We start from the raw sequence: 18,507 nt of genomic DNA, 5'->3' as shown, positions 1-18,507 counted from the left end.
ACCCAAAACAAAAAAAACAAAAAAAAATTCACATTTAACCATTATATCCTTACAATCAACTGGGCAAGACGCAACTCAGTATCATTTATTGTAATTTATAGAGCTCCATCAAAGTCCATCTCCATCAAACTGAGTGCCTGCACTCATTGCCAAGAATGTTGTACTTTTGGTGTGCTTACTCTCAATATGGGTGATGTCAGCAGGTTGAAAAATGTATCTGTAATTTAAACTTAACATTGACAGTGGATGGAAATGGAAAGGATTATGCAAATAATTACTGAAATATTCATCTAGATTAATACAGTTTTATGAATCACTTGAACAGTCTGTTGTCTAGTTTGGGTCTTTACAGGACATAGTTCCAGAAACAAACATTCAAACACACAAACCCACAATCAACCTTTTGAGGTCTATCTGCTGCTGTTGTCCAGCAGTGATCAACCCAGATACATTTAAATAACAAACCCAAGTATATACATATTCACTTAATCAAGTAATAGAGCATTTACTGATGATGACAAAGACAGAAATAGAATCACATTCATTTCTTCAGAGCAAATTAAATGACTCACAAAGCTGAACATAACATTTCTGTGTCTGTTAAACATCACATGTGCATCAACCGGTGGATTGAAAATGTATAATTTACATTCAGTACCAAGAGTCATAGTGATTAAAGGCCTGTCCAGCATTAACACACATACATCTTCTGCTCTGCTTCAATTGTTTGTAATACAACAAGACCCATTCAGTGTGTTTACAGTTAATGAGGGTAGACAGCATCGTCTATTTTGTCAATTAAATAAAGAGTATCAAGAGTCAGTCATCAAATAACACTTGGACACTGAAATTAGATTGACTGAGAAATTTCTCATTCATTTGTCTTTAAACAATCCACAAGCACCCTGTGCCAAAATACAGTGTTTTATGTATCAAAACTGATTGTGTTTATTTGTTCATGTATACTACATCAAAAATGAACCTCATTGCAGGAGCAAAACAAGAAAAAAAAAAACACTGACAGATGCCTGTTTTTTCAAAACACTGTAAAATGATTAAGTAAAAAATGTGGTAGAGATTGTGAAAATCCTCACCATCACAGTAGTGTAATTAGCAACAACCACAAAAATTAACTGTTGTTACCAGCAAGAAAAAGGTGAATCCAGGATTGAGATTTGCTCTGTCTTGGTGGACTGAAGATGTCACTGATTCTCTGGCGTCCATATGAAGCAGATTTATACCCACTGGGGACATCACTTCAGTTACCCAAGACAGCACTGGCTAGAAGAAAAAAGTCACAACTGAAGACCACACATTGAAAAGCAGTAAAGAGAGAGGCATAGAGATTAGTTTCATCACGTTGTGGATCAAATATTAGGCAGATTTGTGAGGAAATCCAGGTTGGAAGGATACAAAACACACAGAGAGACAGATAAGTGGAAAGACTTCACTGGATTGACAGGCTGCAGAGTGCACAAAAAGCCTGCAGGCAGATTGCACGGGCATTGTTGGTGTTGGCAGTATCAGTGTTGTCCAGAGGGGTCAAGAATGACTCCTGAGATAGCCAAGCCAGAGAAAGACAAAAAAGAATGCAGGTAGTCAGGCAGTGTGATTTAGCCCCAATAGAAAATGGGCTCCAGAGAGAGAGAGAGAGAGAGAGAGAGAGAGAGAGAGAGAGAGAGAGAGAGAGTGGGGGGGGGGGGGGGGGCAGAGACAGAAAGTCTTACGGGCAGCAGGGGTTGTCGATAACCAGCATTACGTCGATGCCGTAGACCTCCAGCAAGTCGACGAGAAAGCCGCGGTCGCCGTGAGGATCTAGCCCCATGGCTCGCACATGCTCAGCGGTCAGGATTGGCTCAGAGCTTCCCGCCACCTCAGACAGGGTCTGGAAGATTCGGTTGTTTTGCTCTATGAAGAACCTGGTTCACAAGGTCAGAGCAAATTTCAGGATGTTCAGATTAATTTTTTATTACATTAATTGGTCTTGAGTTGCTGTGAAAAACCATTTTGTTGAACCTACATTGTCTGGACTAATATTTGATGACAGGACTGCAATTTTCCCACTGCAGTCATTTATTTTCCATTGCTTTGCACAACCAGTGTGTAAAAAACTAACTGACAATCACGACAGAAAATCCATGTGCTTCCACAGCTCAATATACCAACAAAGCTTATTCACTGGACACTTAAAGGTGCTGTAAGCAATTTCATCATTTCTGATTGGCTAGTTTTCTGATCTGGCTGCTCTCCTGACTCACATGAGATGACGACTTCAGTCATATCAGTAACCTTATAAAAGCCGTTTTATTCCACATAAAGTGGGTCCTCCATGACCAGCTGAATACTACTCACTTAATCTTAGTAACTGCCTTGATACTGGATACTTTTCTTCATATATTAAATTAATCATGGCTGTGCTTCTGTAAATAGTGATTTTCTACAATGGCATCAGTAACTGAAAACTATTGCATTTGGAGGTGTCAGAGTAAATCCAATATGTCATATTACATTTTATATAAAAATTACTGAGTGCACCTTTAAAGTCAGCATTAAACGGAAGTTGTGACCGACTTAACTTCCGTATTGTGATGTACTGTACTCCCGAATGAAACGGCTTATCGAACAAGAAAAAAAAATGACAAGGTAAAAGCACAAGCACATTGCAGTCTTTGCTTACGAGGCTGTAGCTGTTGAGAATCGAGCAAGATCACAATTTCAAAGTTCTGTATCACAATCCACTAAACATAAAGGGAAAAAAAACACTTACTCGTGCTGTACATCCCAAGATTTCTGCATTTAAATTGTTAAAATAAACTCCAGATGCATCCAAGTCACATTGTTTTTAGCAGTGATCGCCTAAGCAATTCAGGCGTGAAATGGTTCAAATACAACCACAAATTATTTAATATTCCTCCTCCTTCGATATGTAAATTTAAGCCAGCTGACCCATAACCAAGGAACTTTGGAGGAAAACAGCCGAAAATACACCTTTTCATCTTTGCATTAGCTGCTTTGATGACAAGTTTGTTTACATGACTCTTGAAGGGGCTGGGTTAAAACTGACTAACCCTTGCAGAGATGTCAGCAGAGAATTGTCATTCCACCGGAAGAGCAAGTTATGACATTTTGATTAAAGATTACGAGGCCAAGGGGGTCTGGTTAGCTCAACAAGTATTGACACTGACTACCACCCATGGAGTCGCGAGTTCGAATCCAGGGCGTGCTGAGTGACTCCGGCCAGGTCTCCTAAGCAACCAAATTGGCCCGGTTGCTAGGGAGGGTAGTCACATGGGATAACCATCTCGTGGTCGCGATTAGGGGTTCTTGCTCTCAATGGGGTGCATGGTAAGTTGTGCATGGAACACGGAGAGCAGCATGAGCCTCCACATGCTGGGAGTCTCCGCGGTATCATGCACAGCGAGCCACGTGATAAGATGCGCAGATTGACTGTCTCAGAAGCGGAGGCAGCTCCCAAATTGGGAGAAAAGGGGATAAAAAAAATTCAAGATTATGAGGCCAAAAACATTTATAAAATAGCAAATATGCATGGCTGAATCCTTCACAATAAAACCAGTAACATGCATTAATAGTAAGAAAGAAAGAAAAAGGAAAAATTAAGAAACGCTTACAGCACATTTAAGTGTGTGCTGCTTTCCTATTAGTAAAACAAAGTTTCTTAAAGTTACAATAACTAAGTCATATGCATATCAAATCATACTTTCGCATAACTTCAATATTAGCAACCTTGTAATAGAAGTTAACACCAAATAAAAAGAGAGAATGTTTACTATTATTATTATTAATGCTGAAAACATACCAAACTATTCACAATTCAAAGTATGAGAAAATTATTCTTGCATCTCCCATCAATCTCCAATTAATAAATGGCTTAAGCAAGGTTAGAGAAACTGGCTCTAAACCAACTTCATGAAATGTTCATTATGTAAAGCTTCGCTTTTCAAACACTCTTTCTGTTTCAGTAAACGACTGATGTTATAAACTGTAATCAATGTGCTGTAGTGTGTAATTTTATCACTTACAGAATGAAGAGGTCCTCCTCGTTAGATGTGCAGTCTCCATCCACTTCCTGAGAGTACAGCAGCAACTGCCTGAAAAAATATCAACATCATTATATTAAGCAAATGACATAACTAGTAGTAGTAGTAATAGTGATGCTAGCTTTAGCAAGCACCACTAATGATCTTGCATCACAATGAGCTAGTTGTTTGATCATCCATACATTATAACCAGCAGATGTACTGGTGCTTTATTATTGAAATTCTATCAGATTGAGGCCTGTTTTAAAAGCCTTGCTGGTTAAAAAACGCTGGCATACCTCTGCTCACAGAGTTTGTGATACTTCTCTCTATCCGCACTGTTGAGTCGAAGCAGAGGCTGAAGGCTCTCTCTGTGTGTCTTTACATTCTGGTTATCAATGTAGACATCATATAGCTCCTTCTTTTCCTCAAAGATCTTCTCTGTTGTACCTGAGAATCCAAAGAAAACATGCAGAAATCTACAAAACTTTTCAGTCTGAACAAACATTCCACTGATTTATTCAGAAATAATACTTCCACAAGTTACTTTTCGTTCTGAGTTATATTCTTATTAGTTTATCCACTCATTAATGTGATGATGAAAGTAAAGTATTTTGTTTCTTGAGCCCATTACAGGTACTGTAACTTCTAGGTTGCAGACTCATTCTGGACTTGCCTACTGCTTCATTCCCTTGCTTAACTGAGACACTTACAGGCCACATAAGATAGCTCAGTCTCAAGAGCTGCAATGTCAGCCACATTGATGTAGAAGAAGGGGCGGAACTCCGGAACCGAGACACCCATCCCAGGAATGGACACATTAGCAAGGCAGCAGCAACAGTACACTAAGAGATGTGATAGTCAAAACACAAATCAAAGCATTATAATTGTAAGCTATAAAGTGAAAACTCTCAGATTTGAAGTATTATTGTTGCATGATACCAAGACAGCATGTGGGCAAGTGCATGCAGTTGTATGTGATGAAGATGGTGATCTTTATCATTTTATCTGTTATGGAAGATATGCAGAGAAGTTTCCACATGTAAGTGGATTTTTAGTCTCACCCCGATAGCAGACTACGCCGACAGGGGGAGGAGAGAAAATGAGGATGCGTTTCCTGAGCAAAGAAAACTTCCACAGCACCATGATTTGCTCTCCAAAGAAGCGGATGAACTGGGACATGCAGCCAGCCGGGTGTGTGATCTGATTGGGGGTGTAAAGAGAACATAAATATTTAAAAGTGGCATGGTTTGTTGCTTCAGATCACTGAATAAATGACTTACTATACAGACATGCAACACAAACTGTAATAAATACATTCAAATAAATAATTCCCCCAAAAATTAAGAAAAAAAAAATCTATTATCATTTACTTTTCCTCATGTCTTACGAAACTTGTATGATTTTTAGTTATTTATAGAAGAATGCAGGCTGTTTTTTTTCCATACAAAGAAAGTGAAATGTGACCACGGCTGTCAAGTGATGAGACATGTCAGTCTGTTCCTCACACAAAGCTTGGACTATAGCGCACAAGTTATATTGTCTACTTTTATGGTGCTTTAATGGTGCATTTTGTCCTTTTTTGAACTTGACAGCCTATGGTCTCATCTACTCTTATTGTATGGCACAGAGCAGCTCGCACATTCTACTAAACTTCTGCTTTGATGTACCATGGGAAAAAAAGAAAGTCATACAGGATTGGAACGACATAAGTGTGAGTTCTCATTTATGGGTGAACTATCCCTTTAAAGCTTACAGGAAAAGCATGATTGTTTTTAGACCATGGATTGTGAAAATTTGTCTTTAAGACTAAGCAGGGCATTTTTTCAACAAACTGCATTTTTCGTACTAGAATCAGCACATTTTTCAACAACACTATCATCTCATCTCACATTCTTCTTTAACAATAGAGGATCTTGTGATTTGTGCCCAGGGACTGTCGTCTCACAACAGTTCTGTTTTTACTAAGCAGACTATTCCCATGCATATGCTGCTACTTGGAGTTGCAAAAGTAATGCACCCTTACTAATCAGTAACAAGAAATTCCCCAAGTGACTTGGCCTACTTGTCTTTAGAAAAAAGCTAGTGTAATTATGTAATACTACTATCACGAATGTAAACACTGTTGCCTACTGTACAGTCTTTAATGTAGCACTACGTCAAAAAGCTGGTGATTTGAGTAATGACAGATGACACAGTGTTATATCTTCAAACCTTCATCTCTGGATGCATGCAGCGGTTGACTATGGGCCCAAGAGAGCTAGTCGGGCAGGCCGTGATCAAACCATTGCCTCCTGGGGGCAACACTGCCTTTTTATCCTCATAGAAAGCTTCCAGTGGAGAGTACTGTCCTGGACACTGCAGCTGGTGCCTGCAAGAATGCACATTTTGACTTAAATGGTGTTGTTATGGAAAGCATTACACTAAACAGGAAGTTGCTTTCTTGAGATGTAGACATTAGTCAACGATGCAGTCTCAAAATGCATAGAACATACTGTATTATTTATAACATACGTGCATGTACATTACACAATTACTAGTTTTTACATCATCAGGGTGTAATTTGTTTTTGTTTTATGATTTAACCATGCTGCATAATACTAAATTAATAGATAAACCCTTTAAAAGTGAATCAGAATAATATAACCAATTCCATGTGACAGCACATGCTAGACAGAGCTTGTGTTTAAAAATTAATAACATCTTAAAAATAGAAATGATGCATGCAGAAGAACAAACGTGAAAGACATAAAAATTGTTGAATGTAGAACGAGGCAAAAAAACACTCACCGGACCTGGTTCTCCAGGAAGTGCATGTGACGGTACAATAGTGTGTATGAAGGAGACAAAATCCCAACAGACTTCATCCGAGCCCCCCGTTCCAGCTCACTTTCCACAGGCATGTTGGCAAAGCACGCTAGTCCGAAGTAACAGCCTTTACGGAAATATCTACAGAAAGAGACATACACATTTCAACCAGATGCATACACAGCTAAATGCACTAAATTACCTTGTTTATGTCATGTACAAGTGTGATAAATGACTAAATGGAAAAATAGTGTGCATGGTTCTGAAAATGAATAACAACAAATGAAACTGTTTGTCCCATGGCAACAAAAATAAATCACTGAATATGATGCAGACACTACCAAACAAACCATTTGGTAAAATCTTCATGTAACAGTACATGTTAAACCACAGACAGGGGCATCACCCAAAAATGAAAATTCTCTTATCATTTACTTACCCTCATGCCATTCCAGAGGAGTATAACTTTCTTTCTTCTGGTGAAAACAAAGAAATATTTTTAGAAGAATATTTCAGCTCTGTAGGTCCATACAATGCAAGTAAATGGTGAGCAAATTTTTGAAGCTCTAAAAAACACATAAAGGCAGCATAAAAGTAACCCCTAAGACTCCAGTGGTATAATTGATGTATTCTGAAGCGATCTAATCAGTTTTGAGTTAGAAAAGACCAAAATATAACTCCTTTTTCCACTATAAATCTAGACATCAGCAGTCTCCTTGGCGATCATGATTTCAAACACGATTACACTTCCTAGTGCCATCTAGCGCTCTGCGCATGCGTCAAGCACTAGTGTAGTTGAAATCTGTTTTGGTCTGTTCTCCCCCAAAACTGATTGGATTGCTACAGAAGACATGGATTAAACCACTGGAGTCTTATAGATTACTTTTATGCTGCCTTTATGTGCTTTTTGGAGATTCAAAGCTCTGGTCACCATTTACTTGCATTGTATGGATCTACAGATTTGAGATATTCTTCTAGAAATCTTAATTTATGTTCAGCAGAAGAAAGAAAGGCATACACATCTGGGATGGCATGAGGGTGAGTAAATAATAAGAGAATTTTCACTTTTGGGTGAACTACCCCTTTAAATTCACTGGGCCCACTGGGTGGTGGATCCCAAGGAGTAGACAATTTCCATAGATTTTTGAATTTGAAAACATTAAAGGAATGCTCCTTCACAAAGCTGGTGATTTAAGAAGTGACATATAAAACCAACTTATTTCTTCAAATATATATGTATATGAATGGTGCTCAACAAAAGGGATTCCCACATGAAGTCACTTGAGATCCGATGAGAGCCACTGGCCATGGACTTGAATTCGACTCCCTCCAGGTTCATATCTTGAGGTAGGCACCATTCTATCATGTTCCCTGGAAAAGACACAATGAGGGCCTATGTAAACAAATGTGAAGCAGTTGGACCAGGTTTTAATCAAATAGTGTTTGCAGAAGGACTAAAAAAAACTCTTCAACTGGCTCAGCTGAACTCCCTAAGACTAAAAGAGGAAGTCAGTAAAAGTACAGTAAAGTAGTCAGCTGGATGACTTATACAACTTTCACTTTATTTCCTCGCATGTTATATAACAAAACATGTGGATTTATCTGTATACAAAATAAAGCATAGTACTTGATCTTAACCAATTACTTAACAGTATTTCATCAGTGTTAAACCTCACCCGATCTCGTGTCGAAAGTCACAACAAACACGGCAACAACTTGATCTTTTTCCTCCCATCCAGTGATCCTGCCTCTGACTGACAGTCCATGAAAGGCGCAGTCTCCCTCCTCATCCGTGGCAAAGCCATCTTCTCCCGGGTCTCTCTGTTTATAGGGGGAATGCGCACTCTCACCTACAACAGCTGTTATTCTATTCGGTCTCACCGGGCTTGTGCTCGAGGAGATATCTGCCCCTACACAGCCCTGGGCCGGGTAACTCGATACACCGGACTGCGATGAATCCTCTATCTCCGGTGACGGAACAGATGGGGCAAGTTCGGCCGGGGGAACCTCCTCCCAGTCCAGAAGCGGAGCGCGATCCGACTGCTCGACCATAGTGTTTTTCGATATTGCCTATCGTGGGGAAAAAACAAAGTCGTCGCACTCGGTACAGAGCGGCTCGGTCAAAGCGACAAACGGTTACGCATGACACGGAACATAGCGGATGTAATTCAGAGGTTGCCTAAATGTAGTATAACAGCAGACGCTACCCAGGCGTACACTGTTGTGATGATGTCACTCACTTCCGCTCACGTGGTGATCAACCTAACCTCCTCCCACCCGAAAAATAAATAGTATGATGTTGTCTGTGTGCGCAATACCCAAAAATATACATGCAGACGACTCTGACAACCAAAATGAGTTTTCCTTAACCTTTCCTGTACCTCTAGATCAAAATTGTGTTTTTTTTTTTAAATTATTATTATTCCTATTTTTATTTCAATAAATTAAGAAATCTTAATCTTGAGAGTGTTTAAATTTCTTTGCAGAGGTGAAAATGGTTAGCAGGGTTAATTAAGGGCTCGTGCCACTCCGCCCATTGCTGGATTCTTCATTAACATTCACGCGCCAAGTTCAAACGTGGTGGCACACGAGCTCATAGCAGGGTAAGTTTGAGTATACTAGATTTAAATGTTTATTATTGTTCAAAGCAACATATTAAGAAGCGACACTTGAGCAATTTTTTGGGAGCATCCGTAAATAGCTCATTCCAGTTACTCACAATAAATTTAAGAGATCTTTAAGGCCCGGAGACATATAAAGGCCTACTTAGGACTCTTTGGGAAGACTCGACCAGGGTCAGAATTTAACCAGGGATTTGGGCAAAAATGCCTCGGATATTTCAGATTTGATCAGCTGTTGATAAATATATTTTAAATGTCTAGTCATGGGTTTAAACACCATAGTGACCATTTCAATTAAATGATTCAATTTAAGTATTTGACACTGATGGGCATGCTGTCTGATACACAAACATGTAACCAAACATTACAGAAAAGAATATCTGGCTGTCCTTACACTATTAAAGTTATCCTCCTGAATCATATCTTTAATCTTACGGAATAATTCCCTGTTTTTGTCTGTGTGCTGCTTTTTGATTCTGAGAACAGTGAAATGGCCTCTGTGAATGCAATGCAGCAGTGTTTGAACTTCTCCAGCAGTGGGGAGGAGGACAGCAGTGACAATAGCTTTGATGAATGGGCGCCAAGGAGTGTCCCACTTAGAAGCCCCTCTGCAGCCTGTCGAACACCCCGGGCCCAGCACCACCGCTCCAGGAGTGTTACAGTTTCCCCATCCATTCCCACCTCTCCCATACCTTATGCTGCATGGAAAAAACTTCGGCTTTGTGACTCGCCCAGTACACCGAAGGTAAACTTGCAGGACCTTTCGTACGGTGAGGACACGTAAAGTGGGACACTTAAGTTTATAGCAGGGCGGGCCCAGTTGGGGGCCTTGGCAAACTTCCAAAGAGGCCCCCAAAATGACTTAAAATGATTTAAAGTTAGTTATATTAAAGCCGAATTATGTAATTTCTGTGACACTAGTGCCACCGAATGGAATTGCAAAAATAAACAATGTTTTCAAAAGAACTTTCTGAATACGCCCCCCCTCCCCCCCACTCTGCAGTTGCTCAAACAGTCAGATAGTTGTTGGGGAGGGTCTAAGCAGGTCGCTCAAAACAAACACAGGACTTTTTGTAGCACCACAAAGACAGTGTTTACAGATTTATTTATTTTAGACAATTAACCTATGTATGGCTTATAAATAATGGTGTAGGCCTACAACATATAAACTGACAGTTCCTGAAACATCTTTAATCATGAAATTAATAGTGATAAGTATTTTCATCTATTGACACTACTAGTTTCTGGGGCTTTAAATAGTCTCTTGGACGATAGAGAGGCCTCTAAGTCAAAAAGGTTAAGAACCACTGGTTTATAATACTTAATATTTCTTTATTTTTATTCTATAGTGTAGTTGAGCACTTTAGCCAATTAAAATGGCTGTCAATATATGATGGGCCAAGCCATTTGGAATCTTTTTTTTTTTTTTTTTTTTTTATGGTAATGAAACTTAAAGTGTCACACTTGGACTGATGTAATGTTCAGTCATCCTATTTCATTTGGGGCAGCAGTCTGAAATCTCAGTTAACCATACAAACAATTATATTTACTGTTTATATCATATTAAACATTCTCCCCTCCCAGAGTTTGCTGTCGAAATCGACTCTGCCCTGCTCTAGCAGCAAGCCATGTCGCAGTCAAAAATTCCTTCGCCTGTCTACTGCTTTTGACCGTGTGCCCTCAGTGAACATCAACCCTTTTACACCAGACACAGTGCACAGGAATAGTGAGCACTATAAGAGGAAGAGCCAAAGGAGTGATGATGACGATGATGGACACAGGTAACATAGCACTTGCATGGCACCAAAGCCTGTTGTGAAACTTAATTGAAGTACATTTATTTCAACAGATTCAAGGAAACTCAAAACTCATCAGAGGATGAGAATATATTTCTCCCACCGAAGGTTTGGTTTCAAAGAACTGTCCTAAAATCTTTAATTTTAACACCATTGTCTTCCATAATCCCGCTTAAATCTTTGGGAAATCTCTGTGTTCTCTCCCATCTGTCGGCCCTCAGAGGCCAGCAGTGTCAGCCCGCATGCTGTCACGTTATGAGGGTGAGTTTCTTGAGCTGGGCTGCATCGGCGTGGGCGAATTTGGTGCTGTGTATCGATGTGTGAAGAGGCTGGATGGTTGCATGTACGCCATCAAGCGCTCGCGTAGGCCAATTGCAGGCTCCGCCAATGAGTGAGTCAGCACTGAGAGCCATGTGATGTATCATAACAATGAGGCCTCTTAATATCTTCCCTTTGGCAAATTACATTTTTATTTGCTAGAAGGAACAGTACTTTACACTGTATGGTTAGGTTGAAATAAACATTGCAATCAGAGTTCTGGATGATATTTTTTTCATTTAATTGTTGACCCTTGACAGGTCTTGGTAATAATCAAATAACTTCATTCATTATTTAATGAATGTAAAATGTGTCCTAAGTATTTCTGAGTTTTAAATTAAAAATGTTTTTAGGCAGCTGGCATTAAAGGAAGTGTATGCCCATGCAGTGCTGGGACATCACCCCCATGTTGTCCGATACTACTCGGCATGGGCAGAGGATGACCATATGATTATACAAAACGAGTACTGTGATGGTAGGACAAAATTTCCCAAAAGATAGATATATACTTGTGTATAGGTTGATTGCATAATTTTGCATCCCCCTTGCAGAATCTGCAAGATGTTTTCATTAAAAAAAAAATGAGGGATCATAAAATTGCATAGTACTGCCGTGATGAAGATATTTGACATAACAAATATTAATATATTCCACAACACAAAAAAAATAACTGAAAATGCACATGATCCTGTTCAAAAGTTTACATCCCCATAGTTCTTAATATTGGTTCCTAAATGATCAATGACTGTTTGTGTCTTTGTATTTTGTCTTTTTATTTTTATAGTTGTACATGAGTTTCTGCGTTGTCCTAAACAGTAAAGCAGCCCACAGCCCACTGTTCTTAAAGGAATATTCTGTGTTCAATACAAGTTAAGCTCAATTGACAGCATTTCTGGCATAATGCTGATTAACACACCATTTCGACTCATCCCTCCTTTAAAAAGCAAAAACTGAAATTACAGTGAGGCAATTACAATGGATGTAAATGGGGCCAATTTTTTGAGGGTTTAAAGGCAGAAATGTGAAGCTTATAATTTTATAAAAGCACTTACAGTCCATTCTTCTGTTAAAACTCGTATTATTTGTGCTTGTGCTCATGTTTAAATAGTCATTTTACAGTTTTAGTGTTTGTTGACATTACATCGTCATGGCAATGTAGTAGGCTATAACTTTACACAGAAAAGGTTAGTGATTTTATCACACTAAAATCATGTAAACACGCATGTAGTTTGTCTTGTGGTTATACTTTTGAAACGGTGAGTATTTTAATGTTTACAGATTGGCCCCATTCACTTCCATTTGTTGATGTTGAGTTCCTCACTATAACCCCTTTTTTTTTTTTTTAATAAAGAAAAAGAGGAATGAGTCGAAATACTTTTTTGTGGTTATCAGTATTACACCACAAATGCTGTTTATTAAGCTTAATGTATTGAACCTGGAAAATTCCTTTAAGAAAAACCCACCAGGTGTTGCATGTTCTTTGGTTTCCCAGTATCTTCTGTACATTTGAGTTCTTCCCAACACTGGTTGGATGATGTTGAGATTCAGCTTTTGACATTTAGGACAACTGAGAGACATACACTACTATTACTGAAGGAGCCAACAATCATTGCTCAAGAAGGCAACACACTATATTAAGAACCAAGGGAATGGATGTACACTTTTGAACAGGATGATTTGTGTAAATTATTTTTTCTTGTGGGATATATGGAAATATCTGTTATGCTTCTGAAGGGCAATACTAAATTAAAGCATCTCATTTTGTATGAATTCTGAAAGGGGTGTGAACTTATTCACTTAGCTACACAGTATGTATTTAAGTTTTGGCATTTTGGATTCAGTTTATCAGTACAATGTTTTCTTTTTTTGTTTTTAAGAAAAAAGAAACTTAAACAAGGTCTTTTTGTAGGGGGTAGCCTCCATGATGCTATAACTGATAAAGCAGAGCAGGGGGAGTTCTTCAGCGTCCCAGAGCTAAGGGATCTGCTCCTACAGGCCTCCATGGGACTCAAATACATCCACAGCTCAGGCCTGGTGCATCTTGATATCAAACCCAGTGAGCTTTATATTCTATTTTTTGTGTGTATCTCTTTCATAGTTTCTTGCTTGTTATAGAAACATAGACCCATTGACTGGCAAATGGTCCACGTTTTTTTTTTTTTCCCTCAGGTAATGTTTTCATCTGCCGTCGACCCAGCTCTAGTGCTGGTGGTGAGGGAGATAGTGAAGAAGAGGATGAAAGCCATTCCTCTGGGGTTTTATATAAAATTGGTACTTTTCTACCTGAATTATTTGTTAATATTTCAATTTGACTGACAATATAAAACAGCAATGTCATTAATAGCTAATTTTATGGGCCTGATGTGTCTTGGTTTTTGTAGGTGACTTGGGTCATGTGACCTCAATCTCAAGTCCTCGGGTAGAGGAAGGGGACAGCCGCTTCCTTGCCTACGAGGTCTTGCGAGAGGTAAAACATCAGTTTAAACTTTTCCGAGCATCCATTTGAATGTAGAGATGAAATGATAGCTTTCTCATTCAGTGAACTTCACTGATCTTTTATTCTTTGGCATTAACTATGAACTCGGAAACAAATTAATTGTAGTTGTGACTGTCACCGGTTGTGATCTACTCTCTTCTGCGGTCTCTTACCTGCAGGACTACACCCATCTTCCTAAAGCAGATATTTTTGGGCTTGGCCTTACAGTGTTTTTAGCTGCTGGAGCTCCACCACTTCCACAGAATGGAGATGACTGGCACAGCCTTAGGCAGGGTCAGCTACCTAGCCTGCCCCAGGAGCTACCACCACCCTTTAAAGGCCTTATAAAGGTACAATTCAAGCTGGGGTCACACTAGATTGAGTATGCCAAATTATTTCAGACACCATAACAGACATGATATGATGAGTCACTCGAGGGCTTCTGGTACATCGCTGTGTGAAGAGGCTGGACAGTTGCATCTGTGCCATCAAGCACTTGCGCTGGCCAATTGCAAGTTCCGCCAATGTGTGTCAGCACTGACGGCCATATGATGCATCATAACAATGAGGCCTCTTAAATTCTTCCCTTTTGCAAATTCAATTTTTATTTACTAGAAGGAACAGTACTATGTACTGTATGGTTAGGTTGAAATAAACATTGCAACATTGCAATTGCATTGAGTTCTGGATAATTATTCTCTTTTAATCACTGACCCTTGATCATTCTGGTTTTAATAAATTAATAGCAAAAATGCAGTGTGGTCAGTGTGACCAAGAGGTCAGTGTGTGGCGTTTAGATCATCTACAGGTGATCATCTTCTCATCATCTGAATTCACAGGTAAGAGTTCACCAAACATGAACTGGTGCACAGCAGAATGCAAAATATCTTTGCATGAGCTTGCGTTTCCGATCTCCCGCATTCGGATGGGTTTGATTGAAAGTAAATGGGGAGTTAAGTGTAGTGTGAAAAAGCAGCACATCTGTTGTTTATAGCACTTTGTTTTTGAGTAGCTGTTTCTACAAAGATTAGTTCATGTTTCCATGTTAGAAAATACCAAAAGTCTAGTTTATATTTTGACAGTACTTCAAGGTCCATCCAGTAGAGGGCATACACTTAATTATAAGTTTAGTTTCAATTGTGTGTTTGCACTGTTTTTTGGCTATTCTGAAATATTCTCTGATATATGCTTATGGTTTATTAGTTTTATTTTGAGTGGATCCAAATGGGACACATGTAATATAGATTATACTTGTATTTTACAGACGCTGTTAGATCCTGATCCTACTTTAAGACCTTCTGCATCTGCATTGTGTCGGCACAATGTACTGCGCAAAGAGAGGGCTGGGAAACTGGCTGCGCAGCTTCGTAGGGAGCTCAATGTGGAAAAGTTCAGAACAGCTGTATTGGAGAGGTGAGGCAGGGGTTATATTTATTGTACGAATCTAGTACTCGATAGAAATTGAATGTGGTAGCACTATTGTTGGATTAATTGCTTATGCTTGTTTTCCCATTTGTAAATCCATTCGGATTAATATCTGGAAAATGGGCAAATGTAAATATACAGTATAAGTCTGATTACAGATATAAATCAATAATCATGACAGAAATGCTGATACTCTTGAGACTCTAACTTTTTCTTCATGCCACCTAATAGCAGTTAGTCACATTAATACTGCTCTCAACATTTCAACACGAAACAATTGAGCGTTGTACTTTTGCTTTCTCTAATTTTGTTTTAAACTTTTCTTTACAATAAAAATGTCTGCATTCTAAGCATATACATTGCTTTTTCATATCTACTTAGGGAACTCCAGGAGGCCCGACTAGCTGCTATCTCACCCAGGCAGTCATCCCAACCAGGGTCGCTTCCAAGAACTGGGAGGAAGCTTGTGGGCAGAGGTGCAGCCCGCTCTGCAAGCTTTGGTTTCCCTGGAGACTAGCACTGACTGAGTTTAACACTGGATTTGTCATGTACTGCTTGTGCCAACCAGATCTACATACCCCTATTCCCTATATGCAGTAAAGTCAGGTATTTTATTTTTAATTACACAGCATGCGTGTTACTACTGGTAAAAATGAAACTTCAGATCCTCGATTTGTCTTGGTGTGTGAATCTGACACACATCATATCAGGAATGAACACTAATCACAGTTATTTTTGGTGCATGATTCAGCAAATTGTTTAAGGTTGACGTTGACTTTTTATTTACTGTTAAACACGGCACATTTTTCTTGTCATAACTTTTAATTGTAAATAAAGATTTTAAATGTACTGAGTGATGCTGTTTTATACAGTATAAAGTATCTGTTCAGTCAGCACCATCAACTTTATCTACTGTGTTGACTCAATATCTTTTGCATTACAAGACTTTGGGATTTTGTCTAATGAATGGTCAAATTTACCCTTCTGTAAAGAAACTACTTTTACTACCCCAATAAAATGTTTGATTGGTGTGCACCTATATACCCCTGTTGCTCCAGTGGGACTGTCACTGCCAGGGACGGATTAACCACCGGGCCGATTGGGCCGTTTCCCAGGGGCCTCAACCCAAAGGGCCCGAGCTCTAAATCAATGTATTTATTTTGAGATATCTGTTATAAATCCATGTAAATTTCAACCTTATGTGAAATACCATTTGTTCGGCCGAATATGTGCTGGACTACAGCAGCGCGAGCACAGACACTCGAGTGCGCGCTCAGGGAATCTGCGTCTCACAGGTTCAGCGCGTTTATTTGATGGACTACAGAGAACAGCGTCTGATTTACAAAACGCTTCCAAAGATAAGGTGCAGTTTACCCTGGCTGTGTACAAAGCTGATGGTTTAAATTCATATAAGCGCCAGAATTCATGCAACAGTATGGAGGACTTTAAAATGTTTAAATCATGCATGCATTTAATGTTTAATGATAAAACGAAAGATGAATTATACCCTAAATATGTGCACGATAACTTTTTGTAATATTTGGTTAACTGTGAGAGTTCACAAACGGTTATTGTGTTATTTGTCGGGAGACTCGGGAATAAAGAACATTTATTGCCATGGATGTGTCAAACACAATCTCAGATTAGCAGGGAATAAAGTGCACAGTGAGCTATGAGCCGAAATAGCACAATACATACATCTTCAAATGATAAAATCACACTAAAGTAGAACAAAAATAATCTGTCACTGCCTGCAACGTAGAAGGCCTATTCTTATTAAATGGAAAATGTGTAATTCTGCCTGGCAGGTTCACTTTCCATGAGGCAACGAATGCTGCGGTTTATAGGACTTCTTCGGAATATTTTTATTTTTAAGTGGTTCAGCATTTAACTTGTGTAATTATTGTCTGCACACCAGAGCAAAAAGGGATAAAAAAAAAAAAAAAACATTGGCTCACCGTTTTACAAACGCTGAAACTTTGCCAGGTGAAAAACAATCTGGAAACACGTGTAACAGTCACATTAAATTCTCTTTGGAACTTGAACTTCATCAGAATGTTGATTTGCGACACCGGCTGAAAAGACTTGATGCAGCTCAACAAATGGTGAAACGGAACACGTGTCTCGAGATGCATTTATAAATATTAAAGTTCTTTTTAACTTAACACATTGTCTTAAAACAAATGCAGCTGTGTGGCACGCTGAAAAAAGTGAGTTGTGGCACAAGTGCGATCAAAGACGTCCGTCTAGTGCGAGTTTACATGGCCTCGACGCACGTGTGAACAGTCCGTAACACGCCCTATAGCCTACTTTGAAAAACTGAACTGAACCAGGCCCAAAACCTGTTGGTTTGTCGGGTACCGTCGGAATTGTGCAGAATAACCGAATAGTGATTTTGATATTTGAATACTGTGCACAACCCTATTAATAACGCATGATTTTGGATCCGTTCATAATTAAAAAGTACACCTAACTAACCTTGTAAGACATAGCTACAAACTCTTCTTCCGTCGATTTGAAAAATCCAACCAAATCTGCCCAGTGTCCTGTGGCACATAAAAGTGAACGAAGTCACGTGACACATCACTGTACCTGTCAGTCTCTTTGGACAACTTACTGTTTACTTTCTTACTAAATATAAAACATGATCATGATACTTAGCATTGCCTGTATGCAGTGATGGGCATTACTACATTTCTGAGTAGCGAGGTGGTAGCTTCGCTAGTTTTAAATCAAATAGCTTTTCATTAGCGAAGCTATATTTTTGACTTGGTAGCGGCGTTGCATTGAGAAAAACTACCCGGTGTTTACTAATGGCAGTTTTGAATCAGAACTAAAGATGTACAATCACAAATTAAGCGCTCATCTGAGTCAGTTCTTTAACATGAATTGTTCACACGTGATAGGAAAGCAGTCAGAATCGCGATTCAACCTAAATGACTCAGAAAGCTTGCGCGCGCGTTACTGAATCATTTGTGCGCGCTCTCACTTGCCAATAAGCTCACAGAGTATTTTATAACACGGAA

General features: G+C 39.1%; 2 protein-coding genes across 5 annotated transcripts; one reads left to right on the top strand and one right to left on the bottom strand.

The window, feature by feature from the left end:
- Positions 1 to 932: 932 nt before the first annotated feature.
- On the bottom strand, positions 933 to 9,056 carry LOC127455666 (DENN domain-containing protein 11). Of its 4 annotated transcripts, none has more exons than XM_051723697.1 (10): positions 8,522 to 9,056; positions 8,117 to 8,216; positions 6,828 to 6,986; positions 6,252 to 6,408; positions 5,102 to 5,240; positions 4,751 to 4,882; positions 4,337 to 4,487; positions 4,041 to 4,109; positions 1,728 to 1,919; positions 933 to 1,555 (listed from the first exon to the last, which is right to left on the bottom strand). In XM_051723697.1, the coding sequence occupies exons 1-10, from the start codon at positions 8,895 to 8,897 to the stop codon at positions 1,543 to 1,545; spliced, it is 1,488 nt and encodes a 495-aa protein (XP_051579657.1). In that variant the 5' UTR covers positions 8,898 to 9,056; the 3' UTR covers positions 933 to 1,542. The 4 variants fall into 4 exon arrangements, with proteins under 4 accessions (XP_051579657.1, XP_051579655.1, XP_051579656.1 ...); XM_051723695.1 differs by having other exon boundaries at positions 933 to 1,281; XM_051723696.1 differs by having other exon boundaries at positions 933 to 1,277.
- An 88-nt stretch (positions 9,057 to 9,144) lies between these two features.
- LOC127455663 (wee1-like protein kinase 2) lies at positions 9,145 to 16,514 on the top strand. Its single transcript, XM_051723688.1, has 12 exons — positions 9,145 to 9,448; positions 9,953 to 10,211; positions 11,051 to 11,247; positions 11,316 to 11,370; positions 11,484 to 11,653; positions 11,934 to 12,055; positions 13,490 to 13,636; positions 13,750 to 13,851; positions 13,962 to 14,047; positions 14,236 to 14,406; positions 15,321 to 15,469; positions 15,863 to 16,514. The coding sequence occupies exons 2-12, from the start codon at positions 9,957 to 9,959 to the stop codon at positions 15,996 to 15,998; spliced, it is 1,590 nt and encodes a 529-aa protein (XP_051579648.1). The 5' UTR covers positions 9,145 to 9,448; positions 9,953 to 9,956; the 3' UTR covers positions 15,999 to 16,514.
- Positions 16,515 to 18,507: the final 1,993 nt, after the last annotated feature.

Source organism: Myxocyprinus asiaticus, chromosome 18, assembly GCF_019703515.2.
Source record: "Myxocyprinus asiaticus isolate MX2 ecotype Aquarium Trade chromosome 18, UBuf_Myxa_2, whole genome shotgun sequence".
Classification (NCBI taxonomy): Eukaryota; Metazoa; Chordata; class Actinopteri; order Cypriniformes; family Catostomidae; genus Myxocyprinus; species Myxocyprinus asiaticus.
This window is presented reverse-complemented; position numbering and strand designations above follow the sequence as displayed.

Coding starts and splice junctions, on each gene's coding strand:
- LOC127455666 (XM_051723695.1), bottom strand. CDS start 8,897: ATGGTCGAGCAGTCGGATCGCGCTCCGCTTCTGGACTGGGAGGAGGTT. Junction 6,409..6,827: donor TTCCTGGAGAACCAGGTCCG/GTGAGTGTTTTT, acceptor GCATTCTTGCAG/GCACCAGCTGCAGTGTCCAG. Junction 4,110..4,336: donor CACAAACTCTGTGAGCAGAG/GTATGCCAGCGT, acceptor ATATTTTTTCAG/GCAGTTGCTGCTGTACTCTC.
- LOC127455663 (XM_051723688.1), top strand. CDS start 9,957: ATGGCCTCTGTGAATGCAATGCAGCAGTGTTTGAACTTCTCCAGCAGT. Junction 11,371..11,483: donor ATATATTTCTCCCACCGAAG/GTTTGGTTTCAA, acceptor GTCGGCCCTCAG/AGGCCAGCAGTGTCAGCCCG. Junction 11,654..11,933: donor ATTGCAGGCTCCGCCAATGA/GTGAGTCAGCAC, acceptor AAATGTTTTTAG/GCAGCTGGCATTAAAGGAAG.